Raw genomic sequence first — 23,403 nt, 5'->3', positions numbered from 1 at the left:
GGGGGGGCGGGGGGGACTAAGCAATAATGCCAATAATCTCTATGCAAGCCTCAGTCACCTTGCTTGTGTAAATCCAAAAGGGAGCACAACATAGATGTAAAACCAATAGCTGTTTTTGCATCTTCCTACCACCAGTGTAAGCATGAGTTGTATGTATATAAATTGGACTGAGAACTATTTTTGTTTTTAATCTACATCCTGAACAATTGTGCATGTCTTCAGGAATGCTAGACATAGGCTTTGGTAATAAGTATGCATCGCTAATACATGGAGATGAACCCCTCAGTAACACCTCAGCCAACGGTAACACAACAAGTGAAATACAATGGAAAGACATACTGGTAATAAGCAATATTTATGTGGCCAACAGAAAGGAAATTTTCTGCAAACCGAGTACAACTTTTGGATCAGGATGACAAATGTTGTGGATTCTGTGGTTGGGATCCCTAGTTTATTAGACAATCCCACAGTATATTGTAAATTACAAATATTTTTATGACAGAAATGTAAAAAACTGGCAAATACCACTACAGCAAGAATGCATGCAACCCCAAGTTAGAGGATCAGTCTACCCAAAATCTATATTAAACTTTTAAGTATTGTGATTGCAAGATCTGCCTTTCATTGTTTCTAGATATGTTCTTCTCCATACTTATGTCCCATTACTCTTCTTACCACTCATTGCACTACATTCCCTACAGTAAAAATCCAACCCTGCAAATGTTTGTCCTAAGGAGAACAACGTGGATACACATTTAAGTGAAATTGTATTTCACAAAAAAATTTATGAAATGTGAACATTTGTTGAACGACATTTTTAGGCCTTTAAAAAGGAACTTTCAGGAAAGTGAATGAAATCAGCATTCTAATACAACTATTCAGCAAACACCACAACTCTGCTAAAACCATGAAGTTCAATCACAATTTATCTTAATCTGCATACTCCAACAACAAAACTCTTAGAGAGCTTCTCAGTAGAATCTCTGGGAGTGTATTTCCTGAAGCCTAAGCTGTGCAACTTCGTATATCAAGGGTAGCCAAATTTAGGCCCTCCAGCTGTGGTTAAACAAATTACCATCACGTATCTGCCTCTGGGAGCCATGCCTGTGGCTTTCAGAGTCTTGCAATGCCTAATGGGATCTGCAGGTTCAATACAGCTGGAGAGCCAAAGTTTGGCTACCCATGTCCTACATGCTTAGTACTGACATTTTCTAACATGAGGCTTTCTGCATGTAAGAGACAGTATTGGGTGTGTTTTGTATTTGTTCATCTGCAATATTATCAGAGATTAAACAATTAGATTCCTAAAGAAAGAGATTGGGGTGGACTGCAGCACTTCCTGCAAGAAAAATTAAAGTACTGGGCAAAGTAGGCTGCACTCTCTCCAGCATTTCAAGATTTACTGTAGAGCACTTTTAAGGCCTAACTCCAGGTAGTAATTAAATATACCCTCTTCCCCCAACTGATAAAGGACCCAATCATTTTCTAGATGATGAGATAAAACAGAAGTTTACTTATCTTAAATACACTGTCCCGTCATCTTCCTCCATGCCAGTCTCCAACCGGTTATGTCACCTCCCTTCTCAACGACTTCATCAGATACAATGCAGGGCCAGCAGCCACATCCCTTCTTGATGACATGGCCACTGGTCCTGCATGGTACATGAGGTAGGTGTACCTGCTCACATTCCATGTTGGAAAGCCTGGACCACTGGCTGACACGAGACTGCAGGTTTAGGAAAGTAATACACAATCTAATCTCATCCATGAGATAAAAATGAGCAATAGATCTTTTATTACCTGGGGGAGAGGGGATGGAGGGGGAGAGGGGATGGAGGGGGAGAGGGGATGGAGGGGCAGATTTTATTACTGCCTGGAGTTTAGCCTGAAAGTCACATTCCACCCCACCCCCCCTCCAATGCTGCTTTAAGGACTTACCCTAAGTGATGCCTGTTGATCAGATCATCATCTTCCTCCAACTTGTTTTCAGCAGTCCCTCCAGCGCTGGTACCAGTCTCTGATCCAGCGCAGAGACTGCTATCTCTCCCTATGGAGTCTGTCCGGAGTGCACTGACTTACACAATGGCTCTCCTGGCCGGTGATCTCCATTGTGCATGCGCCCGCACACATACTCCTGCACGGCCGCTCGAGAAGCTGGATTCTGCGGCCGAGAGCGGCGGAGACAGAGGTAAGTTTTTACCTATTTGGTAACTTTTTTTTTTGTTTGTTTTTGCATATATCTACTGCCTGCAAGCAGAAGATATATGTAAAACAACCTGAGACTTTAATGTCACTTTAAAAATCCTTAATATCTCTAAGGGAACCTAATATTGTTCAGCTTGACAAAACTGCTAATATAATTGTTTTTAATTCACAAACTGAACACGGCATTATTAAAAGATATGTATCATTTGACAAGTGAATGCATTGTCTCCAAATCCTTTTCTCAGTAGTTACAGATTTCAAAAACTGTTGCAGAAATACTTAAAAGATGCTATCATTTTAACATGCTGAAGAAATTAAAAGCGGATCTTGGAAGTTCTGAATCCAGTGATCCCACGTCATATGGCGCTACAGATGGGAGAAGGTGAACTAGGAGAAAGCTAATTGTTTCAAAACATGTCTCTGTTTCTAGGGCCGATCGACGAGGACAGCAGAGCAGCAGACATAACAACTGTACTTTTCACAGGGAGAATAGCCGCCTCGGGGCTGCAGCCCAGTGAGGATGCTGCAATAGCACGTCTAACATGAAGAAACAATTATGGCCAGGGAGAATAATGAGAAAGCTGAGCGGCAGGCAATAAAATGAGCGTGGTCCATACCTTTCTGTCACTGCTGGTGTGGCCTGCAGGGGGGTTTTTCTTGGTGTAGCCTGCTGTTGTAGACCATCTTGTAGGGTTCCTGCGAGAGGGCTCTTCTGATACGAAGTTTGAGTCGCTGACTGAGGTGGTTATTACGACTAATGCCGGATCGCTACTGCGACGCACGTGCAGTGGCATATCTGAAAGAAAGAATTAAGTCATAAAATAATCATGTAACCAGCACTACTGGGGTATTACTGAGTAGCTTTTACATTCACTTAACTTGTAAGAAAAAAAATGAACAAAAAAAAAAATGAACAAAAAAAAAATGAATTCTAGTTTCCACAGGTAACCAATTCAGCTAACAGTATATCCCCATGTGCATATTCAACAAGCAACGTGGTCATGCCAGAACACCTGTTAGCGAAATGAAAACTAAACGCTGATTGGATGCCATGTGCTGCTGACTGTTAAAGTGGCCATACACTGTACAACCATCGCAAGACCTTAGTCTTGCGATGGTTGTAAAGTGATTAAAAAAACGTACCATCGGCCCATCTTGGACAGGCAGATCGCACTCTCGATCATCGCAAGCCCGCCCTCCTGAGGGGCGGGTTTCCAATGACCGCAATGCTGAACGGGCAGTGTGCGCGTGCGCACACCGGCCCGTTCGGCATTTGTCTCCCGAGCACCGTTCTAACCAGCCGAAAATCGTACGATTCTCGGCTGGTTTTCTAACATGCTCCTTAGACAAAAGACGTGCGACCGTACAGTAGAAACGGTCGCACGTCTTCGTTCACACTGTTCGATTCTGGTACGATCGCGGGATTTTCCGCGATTCTCGTACGAGAATCGAGCAGTGTATGGGCACCTTTACAGACAGCACTGTAGAGATGTCTCTACACACACTTGGCTTATAAACGGATTACCACAATACAAATTTTAACTTAAATTCTTCTGGACATGCTAGACATTTACCGACAACCCATGTAAGAAGAAGAGTTACAAACACTATGCATATAATGTCTGTTGCAAAAACTAAAAGTACATGTCAAGCCAAAAACTTTTTTCTTAGCTTTTGGTAGCTTGTAGGGCTTTTCAGGCTACATGATGCTCTGTCCGAGAGATTTACCATTACTTCCTGCACTGTTTTCACCAGACAGAAAGTAGGGGAAAATCTGCAACAAGGACACAGAATCTGACAGCAGTTTTAACCTTCCGCTATTCTACTAAAGAAAAACATATTTTTTTATTGCTGTCTGTGCTGCGGCTTGAGAAAACTCCTTTGTCAAACTTAAAGTGACCCTAAACTTAGGAGTTGAATCTTGAAAATGCATTAAAATCCCCTATTTAACAAAAAATTTTACTTATTTGTGTATCACTCGGCTGTAGATCCTCAAATCATCTCTGAATTCATGCTGACACTGTCCTTCCTTCTGGACTACTTTACAGCACACACAGGGACCAAGGGGAACAAAAGTAGTCCCCCTCCAGAAGGAAGGACAGTGTCAGTACAAATCCAGAGATGATTTGGTAATCTACAGGTGAAACTCGAATAATTAGAATATCATGCAAAAGTAATTGCAGTAAGTGCTGCAAAAGGGGCCCAAACCAAGTACTGAGTACATATGCATGCTTGCACTTTTCAGAGGTCCGATATTGTTCTATGTACAATCCTTGTTTTATTGATTGCATGTAATAATCTACTTTTTTGAGGTTGTGGATTTGGGGTTCTTGGGGTTTTCATGAGCTGTAAGCCATAATCATCACAATTATGACAAATCACGGCTTGAACTATCTTGCTTTGCATGTAATGAGTCTATCGCATATATTAGTTTCACCTTTTAAGTTGCATTAGTGAAATAAATGAACTTTGCACGATATTCTAATTATTCGAGTTTCACCTGTACAGCGAAATGATTAGTAGGAGCTTGCATCTACTTAGAGTTTGTAATTGGCACAGGGTAACGGGCGAGGGCAACAAGTTCCTCGTAGGATGTTTTTATGACAACTGCTAACAAAAAGACTGAGCGTGCAAAAATGGCCTGCAACCGTGGGAGAATACTGACACATAAGAAAGCTTTCATGTCCTGTGGATTCAAATCTACCTCATTCTAACAACTTTATGTTCCTAGTAACACATGAGAAAAACTGCTAAAATCCCTTTCCACAAAATAAAGCAAGATGAGAAGAATTAGTACAGCTCACTAGAGGGTACGTCACTTTATTTCACACTTAACAGAAGAACAAATAAAAATCATTACATGTATCCAGCATGGTTCAGATACCTTTAGTACAAATGGTTTTTCTTAGGTGCTTGATTTTATACACCTGTGGCCATGGAGGTGATTGGAACACCAGAATCCAATGATGTGGAGGGGTGTCCCAATACTTTTGTGTGTGTATATATATATATATAAAAATTGTATACTTACCTATCGGTAATTTTCCTTTCCTGGTGCATCTTCACGGCAGCACACAATGGGTTAACGCTCCGCCCCTTAACCCCATAGGACAAGCCCTCTATAAGTTTTGCCCCGTGGCTTAGACCCCATTCTCGTAAAAATCATGATCCATGCAGGGTGGGTGCCTGTGTGCTGCCATGGAGATGCACCAGGAAAGGAAAATTACCGAAAGGTAAGTATACAATTTTCTGTTTTCCTGGCACATCATGGCAGCACACAATGGGAAATAGAAATCACACAGGGAGGGAATACTGCAAAAAAGGTTTAATAAGATACAACTAAGCCAAAGCACCGGCAGAAATGACCATCCTGCCAAAAGCCACCGTAGTGAGGGCAGCAGGATCGATCCGATGACGAATTAAAGTGTTCCTGGGGGACCAGGTAGCTGCCTTGCAGATGGTTTCTGCTGACACACTGGCAGCAGCTGCCCATGAAGTAGCCACTCCTAGAGTAGAATGTGCCCTAACCTCCTGAGGCACAGAAAGATCCTGAGCTGTGTAAGCTGTTTGGATCATCTTCACCAGCCAGGAGGCCAGATTCCTTTTGGTAGCTGCCTGGCCTTTTCGAGTGCCTCTTGGGAGAACGAAGAGATTTGGAGCAGACCTGAAGTCCCGTGTCACATCAATATAGAGCTTGAGGGAGTCCACTACGTCCAGAGGATGAGGTTCCCCTGACACACCCAGCATAGCCGGGAGAACGATCTCCTGATTCAGATGGAATGAACAAGCGACTTTTGGAAGAAAGGGTGAGAGTTAGGTCATAAAACTGCCCGATCAGGGAAAAAAAAACACAGTAAGGCGGGTCCACCACCAAGGCCTGCAATTCCGACACACGTCTCGCTGAGGCTATAGCTACCAGAAAAGCGACTAATAGTGAGATGACATATGGAAGCTTCTGATAATGGATGGAATGGAGGATGCGCAAGCGACTTCAACACCACCGGCAGATCCCATTGCGAGATGGACAGTCTCTTCAGAGGTTTCAGTTTGAGGCATGCTTTCAGAAATTGCCTAACTAAAGGATTAAAAGAACCATCTGGTGCTTGTGAACGCGGAAATTGCAGAAATGTGGGCTCAGTGTTCCAGGTCAGACCCATGTCTAACCCTGACTGTAGGAAATCTAGTACATCACTCACGCTGGGGGAAGATGGATCAAATCCTTCCTGGCTGCAGCCTGAATGAACCTTCTTCAAACTCGATTGTATGTTGTATTGGTAGAGTTCTTCCTGGCCTGAAGCAGGGTGTGGATAACCCTAGGGTGTGGAGCCGGTCCCTCTCAACCTCCATGCCGCTAACCTTAGATTGGATGGGTGAGGATGGAGAAATTGGCCTTGACTCAGAAGAACGTCCCGCATCGGAAGCAGGAATGGAGGCTCAAGACGTATGATGTAGGAGCAGGGGGAACCACGACCTCCTCGGCCAATATGGTACCACTGCTATGATCACCCCATTGAACTGTGCTATGCGCTGAAGCAGCCTTCCTACAAGGTGTAGAGGGGGAAAGGCATACCCCGTTGAGAAATCCCATGGAGTCGTCAAAGCATCCTCCGCCAGAGCTTCCTGGCAGCGGAAGCGGGTCACAAAGTGCACGCATTTGGTGTTCAGTGGAGAGGCAAACAGGTCGACCTGAGGACGGCCCCATTTCCTGATGATTTGAGAAATACTTCCTGAAGTAGGGACCACTTGTGCGTTCCCAGAAAGGACCGACTGAGGGAGTCTGAAAGAGTATTCAGACGTCCCGGTAGATATATGGCCTGTAGATTCCATAAATTTGCCTGTGCCCAGCACATCACTGGTTCTACTTCTGACATCATCGAGCAGCTGCAGGTACCACCCTGTCTTTGGAAGTACGCCACTGCCACCCTGTTATCCAGCTGCAGCTGGACTGACCTGCCCATCAGGTAAGAGGCAAATGCGCGTAGTGCCTGAAATGTTGCCCGCATCTCTAAGATATTGGATGTATGAACATCCGCTTGGAATCTCCATCTGCCCTGAGCCACCAGCCGGTTGAAATGGGCTTCCCACCCAAAATGGCTGGTGTCCGATGTCACAAGGACTGGCTGAGGGGGCGAAATCCAGTGGAAACCACGCAGATGTTCCCGGTGGGTCCACCACCATAGTGATGACTTCATCCTGTGAGATATTCGTATCCTCTGGGTCAGGCTGACTTTGTCCCACTGGGTCAGAAACCCCAATTGGAATCCCCTTAAGTGCCAGTGGGCCGGTCTTACCATGGGAATGGTGGAAGACAGAGTGCCAATCAGACTGAGGCATCCTGCCGCTGGAATCTGATAAGCGGACATCGTGTGCAGCACCTTGTGACGGACGCTCTCCACCTTCTCCTCTGGGAGAGATATGGTATTCTCCGACGTGTTTAAGAGAGCTCCCAGAAAGACCATGGATCTTGAGGGAACAAGACTTGTGGTCGTTCAACAGCCAACCAAACCGCTGGAGTGTGGAAAGGAGAATGCCCTGATGCCCGAGTGACAAATTCTTGTCCTGTGCCAGGAGAATGATGTCGTCCAGGTAGTGGTTTACCCTGAGGCCCTGTTACCGTAGAAGGGCGATGATGGGAAGGGATAACCTTTGTGAACGTTCGGGGAGCTGTACAGATCCCAAACAGGAGGCAGTAGAACTGGAAATGCATGTTGAGGAAGGAAAACCGTAGATATTTTTGAAAACGATGATTACGGGTACATGGAGGTAGGCGTCTGCCAAGTCTACTGACGACATCAAATCTCCAGGGCTGATAAACGGAAGAATTGTCTGAAGTGACTCCATGCGAAAGCGTAGGACGACTATATATCTGTTGAGCTTCTTTAAATCCAACAATGGTCTGAGGTCCCCGGTCTTCTTTTTCACTAAAAATAAAAGGGAATAAACCCCGTCAAATCTCTACTCTGGTGGCACTGGAGTAATAGCATGTTTGTCTAGCAGCGTTTGAATATAATGGAGGAAAACTAGAGTCTCCGCTGTGGAATCCGGGACCCATGTGTAAACATAGTGGGCACGCGGCGGGGTACGATGAAACCTCCAGTGGTGCCCTTCTGAAACGGTCGCCAGTACCCACGGATCCTGGATGGTAGACTCCCAAGCCTGGAAGAAATGGCGCAGACGTGTGCCCACTGGAGCCAGCGGAGAGCAATTATCGTCAAAAAGACTTATTCGCATCCTGCCCTGATGAAGGGTTCTGTTTAGGGAATTTGAAGAGTGTAGACTGGGTGCCCTTCCAGTTGCGGCGGAACTCACGTCCTGGCCGATAGGACCTGGCATCCCTCGATCTATCGGCTGAAAACTTCTTATTTTGAAATGGTGCCGGGCGTTTGAACGGTTTCCTATTCTGTGGTAGGAGGCCTGACTTGCCTCCCGTCACCTTGGAGATTGCTGCATCAAGTTTTCCTCCGAAGAGGTTGGACCTGTCAAAGGGAATCCTGCACCTGCTGGTTTTGGAGGAGTTATCCGCCACCCAAGGCTTCAGCTACAGTGCTCTCTTGGCCGTGACGGTGTGAAACATAGCCCTGGCCGAGCTGCGTATAACATCGATGGCGGCTTCTGCCATGAAGTCGCCCGTCAGCCTCAGTTCTTGAAGGGCCGAGACAATTTGGTCTATGTCGACATTTGCCCTCAGGGCTCTTTCAAGGTTGTCAATCCAGATTGACAGCGCTCGCGACACGCATGTCAGTGCAATAGCGGGGCGGCAGGCCCCTCCAGAAGCTGAAGAGGCCCTCTTCAGATCCAGGTCAATCTTACGCTCAAAGGGATCCCGGAAGGAAACCGCATCCTCCATGGGGAGCGTAATGTGTCGTGCAAGACGCATTACCGATGCGTCTAATACTGGCGGGTTAACCAGGATTGCAATATCTTCTTCCTTGAGTGGATACAATTTCGTTAGCCTATTATTGAGGTTCGGCTTCTTTTCCATTTTCTTCCATTCCTCCTGGACGATTCCCTTTATCTCCTCCAGGAACGGGAAGGTGTTACCTTTTGAAGGTGGGGGAAATATGTTCTGGAGGTTGATGCCTCTGCAACCGGGTCTTCCCAGCCCAGCGCCTCTTTGACTGCCGTGACAAAGGGATCCACCAGAGAAAAGTCAAAGCTGGATCGACTCAACTCAAGTGTGACATGCGTGGAATCCGACGCATCAGAGTCTATCGACAGGTCCAGGGGCTGAGACAAAATGGTGGGTCCAGGAAGGGCCGGCCTGGCCATCTCCTTCATACAATCCACCACTGATTGCTTCACCATGGCTGCGATATCCCTTGGGGGTGACACGTGGTCCTGCGTTGCCTCGCTGAGACATACTTGGCAGACCAGTTTGTCAGGAAGGGCCTGTCTGCCACAAACCCATGTCGTGGAAATCCCCTGCTAGAATGTGCATGTGCAGACCCATGCGTAAAGTGGGAGTGACTGTGTCTGCTTCTAGGGGAGCGGGATCTGCGTCTGGAGTGCGTCCGCCTGTGGTGAGCTTCATGAGGAGGGCTGTAACAACAGGATGACAATGTTACCCTCCTAAGCCTTTTACATTTAGAAAACCACCTACCTGACCCTTACCTATTATTTGTGTCAGTTTCTTTTACCGGCAGCTGTGTCAGCCATTGCTCTGCTTAAGGAAAAAACATGTTTTTAGAATACACCAGTAGAAAGAAAAAAAGGGGGGGAGGGGGGGATGTCTCCTCGATAAACACCCCACATCTTTCCCACATACCTGTAGCGTGGACGAGTGGCTAAAACGGAGTCAGTAGCGCTGTCCAGCTTGTACTGACAGCCACCGCCATTTAAATAGATCCGCGGTCATCGGACGTACCGCGCATGCGCGATAGCCCAACGGTCGCGGTGTTTGGGGAGATTCTGTCTCCGTCCGCCATGACATTGAAGTCTATGGCCGACGGAGCGAGCCGGACGGAAACGCCGCCGAGGCTGGGGGGCCGACGAAGGAGCAGGCTGACACAGTGGAGTCACATTAGGGAGCTTTGCTGCCCTGGAACCACTAGTCCGAATACTGACAACGGGACTCCCCGTGGCATACCTTCTTTAAAAGGTAGAAGAGCGGGGACTTCAACACAGGCAGGCTTAACCCTGTGTGGCAACACCGCAGGAAATGGCAGGTAAGGGTAAAAACAAAAAAAATTTCATCCTGAGAGCTTGCAGGGCGAGGACAGAAAAAAGAATTGGGCCCAATATTGTGATGTTCTGTAAATTCATAAAAAGTTCTGGTAGTGTGTTCGAACTACATTACATTAAGTCCCTCCTTTATGGCGCGTTGAAATGTAAAATACATTTTCATCTCAAATGTTTTCCTTTCATGAGAGTTTTTAAAATTCCCTTTTAGTACTTTATTTTGAGGTTTTGGTCAGATTATTATGACCACCCCATCAGTACTTCGTTGGGCCACCTTTTGCCTTCAATACTGCAGCTATTCTTCTTGGCATTGACTCCACGAGATGTTTAAAGGTGATGCGAGGAATCTGACACCATGCCTGATGAAAAGCACTGTCCAGTTCTGTGAGATTTGATGGTTGTGGAACCAGCTGCCTGAGGGCTCTTTCAACTTCATCCCACAAATGCTCAATTGGATTGAGATCTGGCGATTGTGGGGGGCCACCTAAGCAAGGTAAAGTCTCCATCGTTATCTTGAAACCACTCCTGCACAATACGAGCACCGTGGCATGGTGCATTGTCTTTTTGGAAGAAGCCATCTCCATTGGGATACGCCATCAACATGATAGGATGAACTTGATCAGCAACGATACTTTGGTATGTTGTGCTATTCAGACATTGTTCCACACGAATTAAAGGGCCCAAATCATGCCAGGAAAACATGCCCCAAACCATAACACTGCCCCCACCAGCTTGAAGGGTTGTACTCATGCATGTGGGGTGCATGCTTTCATGCTGTTTCCGCCAAATTCTCACTCTGCCATCTGCATGATGCAACTGGAAACGTGATTCATCGGACCACATGACTTTTTTCCAATGCTCAACTGTCCAATCCTTGTGTTCCTGTGCGAATTGGAGACGTTTTATCTGGGTAACTGCAGACAGCAAAGGTGTTCGAACAGGCCTTCGGTTTCCATATCCCATACGATGCAGTGTACGGCGAACAGTGCGTTCATAGATCATTTGAGAGGATCCCTGATTAAGATCTGCAGTAATTTGATGCACTGTTGCCCTTCTGTTGTCTTGTACCAGTCTTGCCACTCTCCGTTCTGCCCTAACATTGACTAGTCGCTGAAGGCCACAATTCGCACATTCAGACCCAGATTTTCGGCTGACAGTCCAGTCTTTAAACATCTTAACAACAGCTGCTCTTGAACATTTAACAAAATTCTGCTGTTTTGATGATACTCGATCCATGGCTCCGAGCGCCAACAATCATCCCACGTTCAAAGGCTGTTAAATCGCGTTGTTTACCCATATCTTCAGAAAAAAATCACTTCTACTGTCGTGTAAACAACCTGCTTCCCTATTTATGATGGTCTGGCCCTCTAGTAACTTCAGCGCAAAATTATATGGTGCCATTAATTTCAATGGATCCCAAATGCACCCATTCATTTCAATGCATCCATGGTGTGATCGCCCGCACTGGCACACGTGGTACTGCAATGCCCTGCGTTCCTATGCAGTGCGATTTCAAAACTATGTGCATACCGTTTTATTCTGAACTTTATGTCTGTAACGCTGCATTTGTGTATTTTATTTTAAATAAATGACGGTATTCATTTTTTTTTTTATTATTATTCTATCCGATTGAGGGGGGGAAAAAGAAAACAGCCAATTAATCGATTTTTATGAAAACAAACATTAGCGGCTGCCTAATTTCATTGTCCTTCAGTTAGGGTTTACAGACACTTTGATATGTAGTATTTGTATAGTGTGTGTTCTGCCTTGTATGTGTTGTAAATGTTTGTGATCTGTGTGTTTCCAGGCTTTAAGTGCTGTGCCTCTGTAGCTGTGTGTATCTAGGTATCACCACAGTATGGTGATGTGACACTATGTTATTTTATTGCATGTTCCATTTTGTAACTTGGCTGAAGTGTTTTTCAGATGTCAAGCAAAAGAGACAGTTTCTGTGGGTGGCTGTCTACTTAACGGTCTACCCACAGAGAAGCCTGTCAGAATATAACTTAACAGGCAGGTAGAGGTCACCTTCCACACACGACTACCCATTTCTCTGATAACAATCTAATTGATGTCTGTATGTTTTTTTTATTCTATCAAACACAGAACAGCCCGTCTACCAATGAAACTTCCTAGTCAAAACATGCCAATAAGCATTCATTAATATCCTAACAATCGTGGAACTGAATTCACCGCAATGCCAACATTAGGGTTTTAGCAATGTATTGTAGGCTTCCATCATGTGACATCATCACAATGAAAATACTTCTGATAAAGCAGAGATTGTGAAGGGAGTCATTATGCTCTACACAGACTGACTTCCTACTTTTCACAGATAAGACTGTCTTCATTGCAGGAGATGCAGTCACAAGAACAGAGAAAGGAGGACTTATTTCATTACATTACTTACATGTTCAGTTTATGTCTAAAGTGTATCTGAACCCAAAAACAAAATGTAATATAATGCAGCTTACGGATTCTGAGATGTGGTTAGTTACATTAGTTTCCTGATTTTCAGGCTTTTTTTTCCTTTATTTTTACCTGTTGATTCTGCCAGTTAACACAGTACGGAACACCTCCCCTATTATCTCCAACACGAGGGGGAGGTGTTCTGTAGGCCAAAACTCAAGCAGGACAGATCACTACAAGGTGATACCAGCTCACTGATTTTCTGATAGATCAACAGGTTTTGTGTTTAACCTATAGAACAGATAAAAACAAACCCTTTCAGTGGTATATTTAAGTGACCAAAATGGAGCAAATTGGAGAAGTTAATTGTTAAGGTTTACATACACCAGGGGTGTCCACAATTTTTTGTCTTGAGAGCTACTACTCAAAAGACAAGCTGAATGAGATCTACCAACGAAAAAAAAACACCTTTATCCAAAAAAAGAAGCGCATTAAAATCCTTACTGGGACTATTGCCTCTCTGGCTCAAGCTCTCTCTCTTCGCTCAGTCGCCTGTTTCTGTCCTCTTCCTATCCCATCTGGCTGTCTCCCCTCTCCCGCGCTCTCTCCCTCTCTATCTTGACCGTCTATCTTTACTTGCGCTGCAGCGGCTGCCCAGCTCTTCTCTCACGTGCGCTGTCCTGTCCTTCTGTTGTGCTAGTGTGTCTGACGCTACAGTCTGGGAGGGGCGTCCCGCCCTGCACTTCTGATAGTGTGGCTGAACATGTCCGACGCTGCAGATGGGGAGAGGTGCCCCGCCCCTTCTCGCCTGCAGTGTCTGACACATTCAGCCGCACTAGCACTGCAGGAGGGAGCTCAGTTCCGTAAGCCAATCGCAATCTACCAGTGTTTGCTTTGCGATCGACTGGTAGATCGCGAGCAGCCTAATGAGCACCCCTGACATACATCTTAAACAAGGATTTCAAGGCAGAAGCCTAGCAAGGTATTATTTCAAAGGAAAGCTGCAGATTTCCACATACTCACTGGCTACCTGATTGTTGCAGATAGAGACTCCCAAGCTAGTGGGAAAAAAAAATTATCAATGCAATGACCGTTTCCATACTTCTATCCTTATGTGATCACTAAAAGAAAGCCACAGCAACATAAAATCATGCACTAGGACCAGGAAGTGTTTCATGGAATATTAAGCCATGGGATCATTTCACAAAGCGTTCCAAACAACCGACAGAACGTCAGCATTTGGTGATTTATTGAATAGGGACATTCAACATAAATAACAGACTGTATTAAGCTCATCAGACCCATGTCAGAGAAAATGCAGATAGCACAGGCAGCATTTGAGCTGTGCTTGGGTACTGCTGAGGAGTTTGCACAGTAACTGTAAACAGCCGCTAATATTCAGGCTATAATTCATTTTTCAAGTTGACAGCTATTGGCTCTGTAGGGAAAGGATAAGATAGAGGGTCTAGAAGAGATTATTACTTGTGCAGGAATCGAACTGTCATCAGCGAGGATGAAATACACAGCATCCCAGAAAGGATGGATAGGTAATAGTCCACAAGAACTAAGAAGTTTATTAGGACTAAGAAAACCATCACGGGGTCAAATGCATCTCCCACATGGAGGCCGAATTTATTCTTTTCTACTTAATTCTCTGTGGCAAGGACAGCACAGAGCGGCACAGAATAAAGGCAGATATTGAAAACATTTGCAGACACAGCGAGTGATCTGTAACAAGCTATCTATGCTGCAGGCTTCTCTATCACACAAAGGGAATTCATACACACACCATATAGAGGTTACAGCAATTCCACCAAGGTCTACAGAGCCTTTATTTATAATCGTGGGGTGAAAAAGTGTGCTATCCGAGTGCCTTCTCGGTAACACACTGCCACTTCCTCAAAATTAAAAACAAACATTTTTTTTACATTTTATCAATTAATATTAGTAAAAATCCACAGCTCATAGTAGTAAAAAAGGTCTGCATTTCAAAATTGGCAAATTGCATGGAGATTCAGCTTGCTCGTAGACATAATTGTTTAAACAAAACTTAAGCAAAAACTGCTCTTCCAGTTTATTTTAAAGCTGAATTTCAGGTATGCATCGGTTTGCATGTTTACATTGGTCTAGCTTGGCCCAATTTAAAGGAGAACTATGAGGTGAGTGAAAATCACTCACCTCATAGTTCAAGCCGACGTGTGACAATGAAACTGTCACAGGTCGGCTCAATAGATCGGGAAGTGAGCGAACGCATATCGTTGCTCGCTCACTTCTCGATCATCTCCTTGCAGAGAGAGGTGACTGTCAGTCATGGCTCCCTGCAGGGATTGCCCTCTCCCCTCCAGCTCTGACTGGAGGAACGGATGGGGAAGGGGCGGGCACAGCTGGCTCTGCCTCTAGATAGACAGAGCCAGCTGTCATTCACGCAGCTGAGTGGATCTCGACAGCATTGTCGGGATCCGTCCCGGCTGCGGCAGTCTCAGTATACCGCAAGTTGTAGCTCGCCATATACTGAGCTATGGGTCATGGGAGGACGCTAGTATATGTCCCCCCATGACCCTTAAGAGAACTATGGGGGAAAACACTTACCCCATAGTTCTCTTTTAAGTATGCATATGCCATACCATATGCCATGCCATAATCAGCCTAAGAGGATCCTGTACAGCACTGTAGTAGACAGAGTTGCACAGTAGTAGCCAAAGCAGTGCTGGTCGGGACCTTATGGGTCATGTATGGTGTTGTGTGGTCTGTGTGCCCATTATGCAGATTCACTTGTCATTTGTACCAGTGACATTGTCAACCAGAAAGAAAGCGAGGGGAAATCCAGAACAAAATGTGAGAGTTAAGGTGCCCATACACCTTACAATTATCGGACGAAACTTTACGTCCGATGATCGAACCGTCGTACGATTTTCATACGACGGCCCCATCCTGCCCCGATTATCGAAAGGTTCCATCAGCGGTAGTTAAAAAAAACACCTGGACGACTTGCGGTAATTGACCGCAATTATTTTCGTTTGCGCTAGCGCAGTGTTAATCGTACGACTTTTGACGGACGGAAAGGCCACCAACCATGCGGACATCGTACGATCGACCAAAGTTTTCAAACATGCTTGACCTTTAAAAGTCGTACAATTGTACAGTACTATCGGTCGGGCACTCTATTCACACGTTACGATTGTCGTACGAAAAGTCGATCGCGTACGATAATCGTAAGGTGTATGGGCACCTTTAATCCTTTAAATGGGACACCTGTTCCAGGAACAACTGTCTAAGAGGGGAATTTTCCTCACTTAGATTGTTTTCCTCTAACTTCCTGTTGCACCTCGGGGACAGGAAGTAAAGGGAAATGTCTCAATGGTTCACAGACAGAAAACACATAACCCGACGTGGGCTTTACCCTTTCTCTAGTCTTATTAAAACTTAACAGTTTTGGCTATACATACACACTTTAGGGCATATTTATAAAGAAATGAATGTGACGGTCACGAAACATTCACTGGTGGTGAATCAATCACTGCCATTTATAACCAGGAAGATTTACCTGCAATGAATGTTTGGTGAATGTCAGATTCGCTGCCTCAAATATGCCCCTGCAAGTATTTTTGAGTCACGGTCCTGGAATCAGCAAGTGGTGAACGAATGTGAAAAAAGTGCCCTTATTCCTTATGTCTAAATTTGTGACCAGCAACTCGGCAAGCACTGAAGCCTATAACTTCATGACATCCAGGGAACTAACATTGTCAGAAGGAGAGTTCAGCAATGGCAGCCTCCATTAATCTAACATGAAGAGTCCCTTTAAAGTGGACCTTTTGGTAACAAGTCATCAACAATACATTCCTGATGTTATAATAAAACATAACTACAATTTTGCTGCAAAGCTTTACCTTCTATCATTAAAAAGTTGAACACAAGTCAACTGTCTGGGCAGAGATGATGCCATTAGTCTGATCGGACGCGTGGCAAAACTTTGCCTGCGTTCCGTTCCACTGCAAACGCAAAAAATAGAGCAAGCAGCATTTTTTTGCGTTTGCAGTTGAACTGAACACAGGCAAAGTTTTGCCACGCGTCCGATCACACAGCGGGAGGTGGGGCATGGAAGCGGTGCCATTGAATCAAATGCACCGCCACGCCCCCTCCAGCTCCAGAACGCAGGGGGAAGTTTTGTGAGGGATTGCAGTGCGTTCCAGCAGCTACCGCTCTGAAACACACCGCATTTGGTGTGAACAAGCCCTCGGGCAGGAGGAAGACTTTCCTCAGTCTCTTTTCTCCCAGATCAGACAGCAACATTGTATCTTTGCAGGAAGCCACAAGGTGAACGACTCAAATTCTGACCGTTCTCTGATTATTATGTTCTGCTTGAAGTCGGTGATTAAGTATTGAATCCGGACCCTACCAGGCAAGGTGCTGCTTGCTGCACCTGAAACAATGACCATTAATCCCTCCGGATAGCACACGGTGCATCCCCCTACAAAAGGTCTCTGCATATGTTTGGAGGGTAAAAATGTGAACAGGGAGAAAATATACTTCCTAATGCCCAACAGTCCTATTCATCTGTATAAAAAGTGGAATCGTTATTCTGTACATATGCGATGCTTACTGAAATGCACTGCACATTTTAAAATATTATTGGTAATTCTCTCATACAGAAGTCAATTTTAAGGTGACTATTCCTTTAATAAAGACAAATGTATCCTTCCTGAGAGGATGCATACCCGATTATGACCACAGTCCTCATGAACTAGAAATATCCATGTCTACACTCCCCTTTACAACGTATTTATGAAGGCAGACATCTGTTGCCGAAGGATAATACAGTTTTCTGGGATGTCACCTGAGATAATCACAGATAATCAATAGCATATACAAGCACGCTGCCATCCACACAGAGTGCTGTGAAAGGAAAGTAGCAGATTGCTTTTGTGTTCTGTCTGCGGTTTTGAGGTTTCTCGGTTTAATTGGAGAAATGCCCTGTTCTGAAAGGCAGAGCCTACTCTGTGTCAGGAAAACACATTCTGGCAGCTGGTGTATACAAAAAATATATTGCTAGAGGAATACCGATTAGAGGTGATAATGCGCCATAGATCGGATGGGTGTAGTCTGATTGTGTGCTCACCTCCACTAACAACTTACAGCCACCGGCTATGCATGTATGATTTTCAGGGGGAAAAAAAGCTCTAGCATTTATGATTAAAATGCAGTCCTTGAGCTCCAGTAAAGTAGTGCCAAACCTGAGATGATGTCATCAGTCTTCTGCAGGCAAGAGAAAGCATTTCCTCAGTCTCCTCTCCTTTGGCAATTACAAAGAGAGAGGTTGCAGCAGGGAAACTGCACAGGCACCCAGGTTTACATGTGTCAACTCCGAGTCAGAAACTTCTGCTTCTGGAGAGAAGAGCGGCTTAAAGTGACATTAAAGGATTTTTTCCCCTCCCCCCTCCCAATGTTAGTGTAAGGACTTACCTTAAATGATGTCTCTTAATCCAATCTTCTGCCTTACTGTCGTTTTAAGCTGTCTTTCCAGCGCTGTTGCGGGTCTCCGATCCAACGATGGTGCGGGTCTCCGATCCAGCGCTGACTCTTCTTTCTTCTCGTGCTGGCTACAGCGGTCTGTGAAAGGGACACAGAGCTCTGCAGCTAGCACCAGCAGGGAGAAGAGACTGTCCACACAACACTTACCCCCGCCATGCTGTCACACTTCCGGAGAGGTCAGAGCAGAGAGGGAGCCTCTTTGGTGGAGAGGTATTCCAGGGGAGGGGCTATGGGGGTCAATGGCCGTAGCTAGTTAAAAAAATTTAAACGGCTGGTATCTGATCTAGGCATCGGGGCATTTTCAGGAGTACAAGTACTCCTGAAAATGCCCTGTATCGGCCCCGATACCGGTACTAGCATCGGTATCGGGACATCCATACTTCTGTCCTTCCCTTCGCTCATGTCCCACGGAATATGAACATCTGAACTGTGCATGCGCCTGCCCGAGAAATTTTCAGATGTTTGGATGGTAGTGTGCGCGGCGAAGACACAGATAAGTTTAAACCTCTTTTAAAATGTTTTTTTTTGTATGTTTCTGCATATATCTACTGCTTGCTTAGCAGTAGATGTATGCAAAAAAATTTGAGGGTTTAATAATCTTAAGGAGATGTCAGGGGGAGTACAGTAATCTCTGTGAGGTGTAATAACTACACATAAGTGTTACACTTCACATTAGTTAGTAAACGTGCACTTAAACATAATGATATCTGTTGCTAGGTCCAATATAAAGAGAGCCTAGAACTAGTTTTAAAAAAATTGCAGTAAAAATTATTTTAAAAGTGTTTTTTTCAGTTTATGCCTTTCCATAAATAATTTTTATTCACTTTTAACGTGCCTTTAAACATGCAAAAGAAAATGTAATTGTTTTGGAAGAGTCCGTTACTTAGCATAGCCTTCCTGCACATCATAGCCCTCTCCTCTACTGGGAGTGTCTAGTTGACCAGCTCTGTACTTGATCAGTTCCTCCATCTCCCTCCATGACCTTACGCAGCTGCTGGGGGAGTAAGGGTGTCAACTAAGTGACAGGTCTGATTCTCCTGGGGCTGCTGACATCACATTCAAGATGGTGGCATCAAGCAGCAGTCTTCTGGCTCTATACAAGGGAGCCTTTTACAGGTACATAGCATACATACAATATGTGGAATGCTCATATAATCATATAGGAAGATTTTTGTTGAAATTAATGGTTTAGCGAGAAGGTCGCTCCAGGTCCTCTCCATGTAGTCGGTGTATAATCCAGTATACATATAAGCAAGGAATTCAGAAACTGTGATTTTTAAAGAGCACTGCCCATCCCCCAGTGTGCAAAAACATCCATTTTCCAAAACGTCCTTTTCTAAAAAAAAAAAAAGTAGAGTGCCCACAGTCCAGCAATGCACATGCAGATCATTCAGCAGGAGGATTTTGTAATTACAGATGACAAGTCTCTTCTACTTTATTTCCACAATCTACTTTTTAGATTGTAAGCCCTCTATAGTGCTATCCTAATGATAGACTTTAAAAGCTCAACATAAATTGGATAATTATTTGAAAATGTTGGAGGTTTATTATTGTTAATCATTAATAATTCCAAATCCAATAAAAATGTATATTTTTGCAATCACCATAGCTAGATATCAAATCAGTTCTATTTCCATAAAAGAGGGCAAAAACAATGTACAGATTAAACTCACAACTATTAATATCCCAGACAATGTAAATACATGATATAAATAAAACCTTATGGGACATAACGAATGGCAACTCGTAGGCTTCAATACTCGGCGTGAATAAAAATAAAGGCTCGCTATAAAATCAGTGATTGAGGGGAGCTGAGCCTTGTACTAAACATAAAAAGCATCAGCTACAATGCTTCAAAAACACGGGCGGCCAGAAAGACGTGTCAAACTTTCAAATTTATATTCTCGGTCCATAATCCTGACATGACAGAAAATATAATAACTGCAAAGAGTCTAGATATCTCTGACATTTACGATCAAATCCCTTTGGGATTCCGCCTGATTGGATGATGTACGGCCCAGGCCACAAGCATCAAGCGACATAATGAAGTAAGCAGGTATTGCAGCCCTTGTCTTGGCTCTCCAACCTAAGATCACATCTATTAGATTAGGGTCTGCTAGGAAAGGAAAGGCTGATGTGACCACTTAAACAAAGTGGCAATTTCTGCTTTTTACTGCAAATACAAAAAAATGAAGAGTACAGGCAGCTTGTAACAATGGAGGTGGCTACCCAAAGAATATACATGGCTTTCATCCAATAATATGTTTGAATGAGAATGTAAATCATTTTATTGACAACAGAATCCGATATAGAAGGTTCACATTTTTCATTCCTTTTTTTCCCCAAATTTGTGGGCTTTTTAAATGATTGTTTCTCAATATAAGCACTACATTGGAAACGGAGTACAAGATAAATGACATGATTTACATTTTTGGTAAGGAAAAAAGATAAATCGAGAGACAGATTTATCATAAGCAAAAATGGGTCTCAGTCTGGGAGAGACAATGGCTAGAGACCTATGTGCATGGCTACATACAAACACAGAAGCTTGTGTGATTATAATCTGTCTGGATGTGGCAAATGAATGATTGTATCAGTAGAGTAAGTGATCATAAACAGAAATAAATGACTCATTGTTCTTTACAATCAGTAATAGGAATATTGCCTGGCGATCATGGAACGGTGGATGGGCATGTTGGGTGAGTATATGAATATTCAGTTTGATAAGATCAAATCACTACAAGTGTGCAGCATTCACGCTGAACACCTCTTTATAGGCTGGGCTGACATGCAGGGTGGAACCCACTCTGAGTCTGAGGGGTGCTATAAAGTAACACTCCAATCAAACACTTTGAAATTACTCTGCGCTATTCACTCACCCAAAAGATTTTACATTGCTCAGTTTTTGCTTGCCAACTTAAGTCTAACCGCAGGGATGGATTCTTTCTTTCACTCTTTCTGAAAGGACACAATCTCAGGTGCTCCGAATGCAAATACTGACTTGCGAGCTTAAAAACCTAGAGGGCTCCCTTTGGATGCTCTAAAATAAATTTGCATTCACCTTGAATTGTATCTAAGCCCAAGAACAAAAATTGTATATATTCCAACTAGCAAATCCTTCGATGAAGTGGCTGCATTCGTTTTCTTTTTTCCTGCGTCTTTTTTCCCTATATTTTCACCTGGTGATCCTGCCAGTAACACTTTCTGTCCAAATGTGATGATGCTCACTCACTGTATTGTACCAATGGAGGGGGGCGGTGTTGTCACACTAGGCCAGTCACTCTTGATTTGGGTTAGAAAGCACATCCCAATCTCTTCATCTCCATAACATAGGGGTAAAGTTTTCTGTAGCTCACACTGTGCAGGGCTCGAGATTTTGAAATTCCTGTTCAAGACTTTACTGAATGCAGCCGAGCACACAGGAAAGTTAGTAGCTTATTGGATCTCCAGCAGGATCAACAAGCATTGCTTGCACTTAACAGAATAGGAAACCACTTTCAATTTTATTTTTAACAGACCAATAGTAAGAAAATAGGAGAAATTTCCAGATTAATTCTGGGAATAGCTTTAAATATGTTATCACGCAAGAGGGTATAATAGAAAAACATTATATAAAAGATCACACAGAAAGTATAATATCATTTTAGTAGCAAAAATGATTAAACAAGAAACAGAAAAAGTTAACTTTCTTAAAAATCCTGCCTCGGGCTTCCTTTCTGTGCAATAGCCAAATAGAAACACCCAAACTTGAACAAAGTGAAGAGTCTCTTCGTTGGAACCAATTTATATTCTAATTTTCGTCTTTTCCGGCTCTGTTTCAGTTCATGACAAGTTAATCTGTTGCACATTAATTAATGCAACTGAACGCTTAACTGTCTGCCTGCGTTGTAGGATGAGCTTTTTATCGCCGTACTCTGAGTCTCACATTTCACAGATTCCAAGAGGAAAACAGTGAAAAAGAAATTAAGGGTGATATCAAAGAAAGGATCTTTAATTATTAAACCCCGAGAAGCAGCGCGTGTGGGAATAAGGCAATGTCACTGACTCCTGAATGAAGGCTAATTACGTTTGATGTCTGCGCTTTTCTTTGAAGAGCGGATAAAACGCAGATGAACTCTAATCACAAGGTTTCAAATTCTCTGAGGCTCTAATGCTCTGTAAATATTGATTTGACTCTGAATGTAAGATCGGTTTTGAATAAACCCCATAGCAATGTTAATTAGGATTAGTGAAAAGTTGCATGTTTTTGTTTATTCAGTCAAAACTTCCCATCACCAACTGCCGTTTCCTTAAAATTCATGAAAGCGGGAGAAGGGGTGATGGCTGTACCTGGCTTGTCAGTTTGTCACATACTTCAACTCAAACAAAAGTCATACACTAGAGGTTCTGGTAGACATCCTCCCAGTTCCGCAAGTGAATCATGAACTGTCTCCAGTAACACGGGCTGATTATAGAATCCTAATAAAGCCATTAAAAGCATTCAAAGGGAAATCAGTAAAAGGCTTTTGCTCTACGTGTCTGTCAACGTGAAAACCAAAGCTCCTCGTCTTTGTGAGGATTTGGAGGTAGGACCGTGTGATTTTCTACCAAACTTGCTTCAGCTATTGCTTGTGTCATTTAAATGCCAAAACTCTCAATCCAGCAATATGCAAGATAGAATGATCATTGAAGGCCTGTGGAAATTTGTAACTGCTGGGTATCGGAGAATGGACACAATTCCTTAATGAAGTTCTTGATGGCTTAGAGACCCATTTTCTGGTCCGAGCATTACCATCCATGCAAGATTGGGAGCTATGCAAAAACGAAAGCATTTGCAAAGAAACTTTGTTAACTCCAGCAGTTTTCTGGAGGCAGATGGTCAGAATGGTGTTAGAATTGGAAAAATATTACCTTATGGTGCCTGCTGTATAACTGTAGCCTTAGTGTATACTACATGATAAAGGTTTAATATGGGATGACAACGAGTGCTCAGTAGGTGAACACAAGCAGTTATTTCACAACATGCTGGAGTAGTTTTTCAGTATCTGTAAATATTTTCTGAAACAAACTCAAAGCAAACCATATTATATATATATATATATA

General features: G+C 43.8%; 1 protein-coding gene across 6 annotated transcripts in view; it reads right to left on the bottom strand.

The window, feature by feature from the left end:
• Positions 1-23,403, bottom strand: part of PARD3 (par-3 family cell polarity regulator) — a 535,067-nt gene that overhangs the window by 328,756 nt on the left and 182,908 nt on the right. For 4 of the 6 annotated variants that reach the window (XM_018552321.1, XM_018552323.1, XM_018552324.1 and 1 more), the window contains exon 4: positions 2,823-3,001. In XM_018552321.1, coding sequence (XP_018407823.1) covers positions 2,823-3,001 — 179 coding nt within the window. Of the gene's footprint in view, positions 1-1,529; positions 1,545-2,822; positions 3,002-23,403 lie in introns of all 6 variants that reach the window. The other 2 variants (XM_018552327.1, XM_018552326.1) reach the window with 1 other exon arrangement.

This window comes from Nanorana parkeri, unplaced genomic scaffold (genome assembly GCF_000935625.1).
Source record: "Nanorana parkeri isolate BGI_ZX_2015 unplaced genomic scaffold, ASM93562v1 scaffold84, whole genome shotgun sequence".
In the NCBI taxonomy this organism is placed as follows: Eukaryota; Metazoa; Chordata; class Amphibia; order Anura; family Dicroglossidae; genus Nanorana; species Nanorana parkeri.
Note: the sequence above shows the minus strand (reverse complement) of the source record. Positions and strands in the feature narration are given on the sequence as shown.